The sequence below is a fragment of the Pteropus vampyrus genome, unplaced genomic scaffold, assembly GCF_000151845.1.
Source record: "Pteropus vampyrus isolate Shadow unplaced genomic scaffold, Pvam_2.0 Scaffold232, whole genome shotgun sequence".
NCBI lineage: Eukaryota > Metazoa > Chordata > Mammalia > Chiroptera > Pteropodidae > Pteropus > Pteropus vampyrus.
This window is the reverse complement of record NW_011889013.1, coordinates 571027-579264: the sequence shown is the minus strand read 5'-3', so window position 1 is coordinate 579264 and position 8238 is coordinate 571027. Positions and strand designations below refer to the sequence as shown.

Below are 8238 nucleotides of genomic sequence, written 5' to 3'. Positions count from 1 at the left end.
CACTCCGGCCCGCCCGATGACTTGAGGCTCTGGTTAAAGGAGGCCGAGGCCATGCACTCGGCCGCTGTCTGGTCACAGGCACAAAGCAGCTTCGCGCACAGGCTCGGCCCCACGCCTGAGAGGGTGAGACAGAGTAGCAGACGTGAGACGTGGGATGGCAAGTGAAGGCCTGAGTCCCCCTTCAGTTCTGCCCTTCCACACCCCACCCTGAACCTCTTGGCAGTGAGTGAGTGAGTGAGTGAATGAATGAATGAACGATGAGTGACATGTAAGCACAGAGCTCCCGGGAAGTGAGAGGCGCACAGGACCCTACCAGACAGGACGGCATGGCAGTGCACGCGCTGTGCTGGGGGTCGCAGAGGGAGGAAGGACCGGGCCCTGCCAGTGGCTTCCCCAGACGTGGATGAGAACAAAGCCTCGCGGGGCGCTCGTGAAACGCGACGGGGAGCGCTTCCTCTTAAACCGCAAAGCGCGATGGAAACGCATCCGCCCGTGTGGGTGAGGAAGCGGGGCCAGAGGCTGTGGATAAAGCCGGTGCGGCAGCAAGCCCCGGTTTGCTCTAAGAGATGCTCTAAAAGATGCTCATGGGCCGTGCCAGCTTCAGCTGTCCCCGCCTGAGGGCCTGAGCGGCCAGTGGTCCTGTCAGCCAGAGCCACTCTCCTTCATGCGGTCACTCGGAATATCTCGCGTTGGGGAAGGGTTCAGCTCCTTAGGAAAAGAGACCCGCCGGCATGGTGAAGACTCGGTTCTGGGTTTGAGGCAATGTGGTTTTGTGGTCCCGACCCCAGCTCCGTCACTGACTTCTACCTCTGTGACCTTGGACCTCGGCCACCGCCTCTGGACAATGGGGTAACTCCTAGTGCTATGTCCCAAGATGGCCGTGGGGATGAACTCTGCTAATACAGAGCAAGAGCTGAGAACAACACACAGCACCGAGGAAGCATGGCTCTCTAGATTGTTCCCGGGCCGCTCCTAACCAGCTCTGTGATTGTCGGCAGCTGACTTAGCACCTTGAACTTGAGTCTCCTCAGTGGAATAAGGGTACTTAAATGTGCCTCAGCGCTAAGAAGAGTATTAAGTCACATTACAGATGAAAACGTGCTGGGGAAAGCGTCTCTAGGCACGAGCTGTGGTCACGATGCTGGTGTGAATGAATGAAGAGCTCGCCGTGCAGGCCCTCGGCACTTACACTGGGGTAACCCGTCCACACACTCTGCCGGTGGCCGAGGAAGCCTCTCGAGCAGGCAGCCCAGCCTTCTCACCTGCTCCAGGCAGCAGTGATGGGAGAAACAGCACCTAAGACCGAGGAAAACCCTTTATTGCCCAGAGATCCAGCTGCCCCAGGAACTCTCTCAAGGCCTGCTTCTCCCACGCTCCCTACAATAGTGCAAGAAGCCAGTGGCTGCCTTCCAGCGCACACAGGGCTGACTGATACGGGCCCCACGTGTGGTCGCTAAGGCCATGTACTCCACCAAGACCTCACGCCAAGGGCAGTGTCAACGCACACTGTACATATCTTATTATTTTTTAAAAAAGTTTTTGTATTTGTATTATGATTCCGTTGACTGCAAAGATGAATGATTTTCATATTCATTACAATAATTTTCCAGCAGGTGGAAATAAACGACCTTGAGGACAGGGCACTGTTTTTAGTTTACAGAAGGGGTACCATATGGATTAGCTGTGACCCCAGTCCTTCCGGCCTTTTACCTAATGGAGCACCTCGCTTGGTCCCCAGCCTCGAGAGAGAGCAGAGTAACTGTCTTGAACATAAATAAGGAACTGTATCTGGAAATGTGTCCAACATGGAGCAAGACCTCAGAAAACACGGGAACGGGCCAGTGTCTTGCTTCGTGGACCCACCCATCTGGCCTCATGAAGCCTCACAATCTCCCGTGCCGCTCCTGCCAGATGGAGGGATCTCTTGATGGCTACGATCAGGGGCTACAAATGCCCCTAACTCCTCCCTTTTCCCCCGTCCTTAACTCTCAGTCCATCACGGAGACGGCAGCCGGAGCAGGGATCAGCCACACACTTTTGCATCTTTTTGGTAGAGCTCGTGCTCAGCCAAGCGTCAGCTTCACCAGCCTTTCCACGTTGCCAGCAATGGAGAGACCACCTACCTCAAGTGTCACGTTAGGCAGTGGCTGCTGGTTGCTGTCGGCTACGAATGGCAGCCCCCGTTTAGCTGTTATCCCAGCAAAGCCACGCTACCTTGTGTGCGCATTTGGCTGGGGTGGGCGGTGGTAGATAGTTACTATAATAGTTAAAATCTAAAGTCACTAAGTGAATCAGAAATCACATCTGATCAAAAATACCCTTGAAAAATCACTTAAATCACCCAGAATATAAGGTGTACATGGTTTTGAAAAGACACCCTTGCAGAAAGTGATACGTTTGACTAACTCTTCCTTAGTCAAGGCTATGGCTTTTATTTATTATTTTGTTGTTGTTGTTATTATTATTATTATTATTATTATTATTATTATTATTTTAAGCTCTTGCGAAGGTATGCATATGGGGGTAGGGTGTTTGTTACTTTTGTCATAGGTGATTTACTTTTGTAGGTAATATGCCTTTTCTCTCTGGTTATTGGGCTCTTACAGAACAAATCAACCAGAAACCCCAGTTCTCAATTTGCTCATTGCAAAATGGGCAGATTTGGGCCCCTTGAAGTATCTGTGCAAATTAAACCTCTTAGAGCAGCTGGGAGGTATTTGTGGTAGAGCTTGACCCCCACATCAAAAGATCTGGGTCCACCTGGCTCTGCCCCTTGGTAGCTGGATGATCTCAGACAAGTCTGAGCCTCAGCTACTTTTCGAGAAAATAGGTCCAGAATGGCGAGAGCCACCCCGAGTAAGATGATGCGAGCAACAAGCTCTTTGTGAAACCCAAAACAGTGTCCAAGGTTGGGGACAGTTATGGCCTTTCGCTGCAGGCCGCATCAGCACCACCGGCTCACCACCCTCACCTGTCCGTACCTGTCCAGGGCGTCCCTTGGTTCACCTCGTCCTTCTTGCCCACAGTAACAGCCGTAAGATTCATACTCCTCCGGGCACCGGGACGTCAGACAAAAGAGCATCTCTCCAAGCTGTGGCATCACCTGTGTGTGGTCCCCACTTCCCACGTGCAGGAAGGCGAACCTGTCACAAGCTGATGAGAAACGGGGGCTCAGGAGAGCTTGGAATGTCAGGACGGCGTTCACAGAGGGAGAGCGGTGCTCCGCATGTGCACCCATCGTCTTCGAGCCCGTGTGCCCCGCTTCCCGTCACAACTTCCGGGAAACTTGTGGCTAGTCTGCAGTCGGGATGAGAGCAGGTCCTCCCCACCAGGCTTCTGTCCTGCCCAGACTCCTTGTTCAGTCCCCCAAGGCATGGATACTTGTCAAGACTGGAGATGCTCTTTGGGACACACGTTATTCCTGAGTGGACTGACCGTGTCCCACCCAGGCCCCAGCGGGCCCGGCCTCCCGGGAGGCCTGCCTGGCTGTCCTCTCAGGCTTCTGCCTCCCTCGGGTCTTAGCCCTGGCAGGGTTGCCTTCCAGAACCTTGACTTTCTCTGCCTCTGTTTCTGTCTCTCTCTCCACCTCTATCCCACTGTTCTCCTCTGCCTAAAACTGGGTAAGTTGGCTGACGTCTGCTATGCAACCCCCCGCTTCATAGGTTTGGTGGGAGGAGGACTAAGGAGCCAGAGGCCTTGCGGAGGCTCCTGGCCCAGCCTGCCTCTCAAACGCAGCTGCCTCCATAGTCTGCTTGTGTGCTGTGGAAGCCGCCCACATGTACCAACGTCGTCCTCCACGTCCAGCTGCCTGCAGGTCCTCGCAGGTGCAGCGCCTCTGGTAAGTCACCCCAGGGTGGCGGACCCGGGGGCAAGGTGACTGACACCCACATGTTTCGATCTTTCCAGGAAACGGTGGTGTGGACAATGCCAGGCTCTTTCCTTCTGGGCCAGTGAGAGGTGATGGCATTAGGTCAGAAGCTGCCTTTCCCTGGCCCAGCCTCCCAGCAGCTGTGTGCCTGCAGGCGAGTCACGTCCTCTCTCCGAGTCTCTCATCCGCAAAGGGGGCTGGCACCTTCTAGTGGCACCAGCGTGACAAGGTCACAGTGTCATACGGTGGCCTAAGGGGCTTTGTTAATGACCTAACCAAAGGATCTCAAGACTTGGAGAGGACAGACGCTCCTCGCTCCTCGGCCTGCCTGCCTCCGCTCACCTTTTCCGGTTGTCTCCTCGGGACCGTTTGCGATGGATGACACAGCCTCCCCCAGAGACTTAATGCCGGCAGGAACAGCGGTTACATCTCTAGCCGCAGCAACGATCTCTGCAGATCCTGAAAACGTACAACTTTGTGGTCCACATTCAAACAGCGGTTCAAGAGGAGATTCGCAGATGGGCACGTGAGCAAGGCCAAGTGCAGACAGACGTTTCAGAACAATAAAGCCTCAGGAGAGTGGCCTCCAGTGGGTTTGTAGGCATCAGGCCAGAGTCTCAGAGATGCATGAATGCCACATGGATCCCAAATTTTCTACAATAGCCTTAAAACTGTCAGGAGCCTGTGCTAGACCCTGTGGGTGACGTCTCCTAGATGAGAACCCTCAGGCCTACATTTGTGTCACGTTCACTGCCATGCACCTGCCAAGCGAAGGCGATGCTCACAAATGAGGTAGGAATGATGGAGGAATTAAGCCCACTCGTGGTCCGTAATAACGTAAGAAGCCAAATTCCTCAGAACACTGCAGCTGCTTCTCATCCCACTCAGCATGACCAGCAGGGCTGCTGGTGACCTGGCCCTGCCTCCCTGGCACTGTCCGGGTGTCCCTTTGCTCCTCACGTCACTCCCACCTGCCCTCATAGCTGGAGGCCAGCGGGCGAAGTCTCTAGCCCAGTCTGGTCCAGACAAACGGAGCAGCAGAAGGCTCCACCCCACCCATCTGCCGATCTAGGCTCAGTTCAGAGCTCATGAGGCTCAGACTAGAGCAAAGGATGCTCAGATATCAAAGTGGCTCTCTTTATCATGTGGAATAGCAGGTGATTGGCACAGAAAACAAAATACAGCTTTCTGTATTTTCTAAATGCATCTCTCTAGCTTCCATTTCTTCCTGCTAATGGATCTGTCTTTTAATTTCATTTGTCTGCTTTTAGGGGAGTGTAAAAGTAAACTGATTTCCTCCATTATGAGTTTGGTGTCTTTTCCCCAAGGCTCCTTCGGAACACATCCGATTTCATAAATGGGTAGGGGACAAGGATATGTATACAAAGCCGGGACAGGCCAAATGTGCTGACCTGGAGGCGTTGTGGTCCTCGTGGCTTCTGTGCCTTCCTGGTCTTGGCCTGGTTCTGCACCCCCTAAAAAGTGAGACAGGGTGAATATTAACCCCAGCCTGGTCCACCTTGCTGTCCAGAGGCCGCTCCCTTCCCACTGGGCACAGGAAGCAACATGGTCTTCACTCGGCCCCTGGTCGCCTCCTAGGAGAGCCGGTGACGGCAGGGTCACTCCTGAGCCAAAAAGTGGATCCCCTCTTTCCCCACACACAGAGGCTTGATGGCAAACTCAGCTGCGTGCAGGTGAGTCTGTTAAAATGTTTGGGAAAGCACACTCCTCCAGAACTTGAATGAAGAAATATTTCCTTTAATCATATTTCTTTGAATAGAGGAGATCAAGGCAGCAGAATGGCGTGATTCCAGTCACTGGCCTTGTGGCTCCATGTCCCTGAAGTGACTCCATTGTCACTGTTTACCAGTAATGAAGTTCGTACTATGCCCTGAACTAATAATTTGTGCCTTCGCAGATTCACAGGTTGCAGTTCTAACCCCTGATGTGATGCTGTCAGGAGGTGGGCCTTTGGGAGGTGATGAGGTCGTGAGGGTGCAGCCCCCGTGAATGGGGTTCGTGCCCACCGTGCGAGGACACAGCGAGAAGATGGCTGTCAGCCAGGAGCTGGGCCCTCACCAGACACCACATCTGCTGGCACCTTGATCTCGGACCTCCAGCCTCCAGAACTGTGAGGAAATAAATTTCTGTTGTTTATAAGCCACCTGGTCTGTGCTACTTCATTACAGCAGCCTGAAAAGACCAAGGCTTACTGCATGCCAGCTACAGCACTAAGTGCTTTGCTTGTGTTAACAACAACCCAGTGAGCTAGTACTATGCTCACTCTTACTCAGAGATGCGAAAGGTGACACGCCTTAGGTTAGTTGTTAACGGTCATAGAGCTAGAAAGTGACAATGAAAATCCAAGTCACCTGGCTCAGGTTGACCCTCTGAACCGCTGTGCTAGGTACTATCTTATTTCTGGCGGTGCCACCAAGAGCTGGAGTTGACAGCTCCGGAATGCATTGGGAAGAAAGGGACCGCCTTAAATTCAGTGTGAAAAATCGGACTTTGGCATTTCCTGGTGGGGGCACAAATGCTCCAGCAAAGAGAGAATCCGAACAGTCCCAAGCCGGGTCCCATGCTTCTCTTCAAAGGCCAAAAGTATAGATTCAGAAGTAAAGGAGTACTAAGCTCTACTACCCCAGATACATGACCCCATTTCTCCATTATCTGCAAACTGGAGACACTAATCAGCTTCCCAGGACCAGGGAGGAACAAGCCAGACAACGTGGTGTGTAGGGGCGACTCATCCAGGTCCTCAACAACGTCACTGCCCGTTAACCGTTCTTAGTAATTGGTACATAGTTATCACCAGTGATTTACACTTATTCATAAAGGATCCATGGTTATTAGACTTTAAAGTCCAAGCCAGGCCAGTGTTTAAGAAATTCTTCGACGACTTGGCCTAGAGACTTTCAGGTAGTGAGTGGTTCTCTGCGAGTCGCTGCTGAGTAATGGAACGAAAACGAACGAGTCTTAGAGCCTCACGTCAGGTGAGACACCCGTCTGACAAGCCATGCGCTGAATGGCTTGGGACTTTTAACCTCTCGGAGCCTCAGTTTCCCACATAATCTTCAAAATAGATATAATAGTATGTCCTCTGAACCCTGTCAGAGAATGGTCACCAGACGGAGCACAGATATTTAGGTGGCATTTCTCTGCTGGGTTCCATGCTTCCTCCAAAGTCCCCTCTGCTTACTTGTCCTGGAGAGAGTTGTCAGTTGCTCATCTCTGGTCTCAGCAGCCACTGTGAAGAAAAACCACCCAGCGTCACTTACCAGTTCAGCTCAACCCCTTCGCCAGGCCAGACTCCCTGCAGAGAAGACAGGTTTAGGAGCAGAGGGACTGAGGAGGGGGATTGAGGAGAGGGCGCCCCTGGCAGTCTGAGCGGGGAATGTGTCTGCACGTTGGTGCCCACGTAGGCCCCGATTCAGTGGACAAGGGGCTAGATTAGGGTTAGTCCTTCATTCAGGCAAAGAACCCAGCAAATGGGAGAAAGCGCCGTCATTCCCCCTGGTTGGGTCAGGTCCTGTGGGAAGGGCAGCTTAGTCTAGAAGTAAGAACAGACCCATCAGAGGCCTCAAACCCCAACCCACCACTCAGCTCTGTGTCTGGGACGACCTCTCTCTCCATCCAAACTTACCATCTCAATGCGGAGGCTAGAGCAGTTATTTCATAGGGTTGTGTATATAAGCAGTAAACGAGATTATGTATTTTAAGCAAGTTGTCCCATATCCTGTCTGTGTGATTTGCTGGTATGTTCTGTTTTTTTACAGTCACACTAGAATTTGTGGAAGGTGCCGATCCAGAATCCTCCATGCTCTTTCTGATTTAATCCTTCCAGTACAGGTGTAATCGTCTCTTTCTGGGGGCCGGCACTCTACGGCCCGGCCCTTGGCCTGTTCGTAAAAGATGTCTTGCTGGCACATGGCCACTCCCGTCCAGTTACGGGTCGGTTACAGCTGCTTTTCTGCTGCAATGGCAGAGCTGAGTCATTGCGACAGAGGTCCTGTGTCCAAAATATTTGCCTTCTGGCTCTTTATGGAAAGTTTGCCGGTCCCTGCTTGATGCAGATAGAGACGTTGACACTTGGAGAGGTTAAACCACTGTCCCAAAGTCACACAACTGAAAAGTGGGAGCACCCGGATTCCGCCCCAAATCTGTCTGACTCCAAACCGCAATTGCGTGGCGGTGACCTGCACTCACACGCCCTGTGCTTTTCCTCACTGACTGTCCCCCTGCACCCGTGTGCTTGGTTTTCGACTTTGCATTCAGGCAGCCACTTCCTTTGGAGGGCATCCGTGTGCACTGCCTGGGTCATGGGTGTGAGTGTGTGTGTGCTGGGGGACGGAGGTGTGAGTGTACCC

The 8238-nt window shown here is 52.7% G+C and overlaps 1 protein-coding gene across 1 annotated transcript in view; it reads right to left on the bottom strand.

The window, feature by feature from the left end:
• The window catches only part of OC90 (otoconin 90), a 23856-nt gene that overhangs the window by 1478 nt on the left and 14140 nt on the right, over window positions 1-8238 (bottom strand). The window contains exons 9-14 of the mRNA XM_011373831.1: window positions 7071-7118; window positions 5281-5334; window positions 4211-4327; window positions 2982-3153; window positions 1190-1296; window positions 4-115 (exon numbers count right to left, since the gene is read on the bottom strand). Of these exons, the coding sequence (XP_011372133.1) occupies window positions 4-115; window positions 1190-1296; window positions 2982-3153; window positions 4211-4327; window positions 5281-5334; window positions 7071-7118 (610 nt within the window). The remainder of the gene's footprint in view (window positions 1-3; window positions 116-1189; window positions 1297-2981; window positions 3154-4210; window positions 4328-5280; window positions 5335-7070; window positions 7119-8238) is intronic.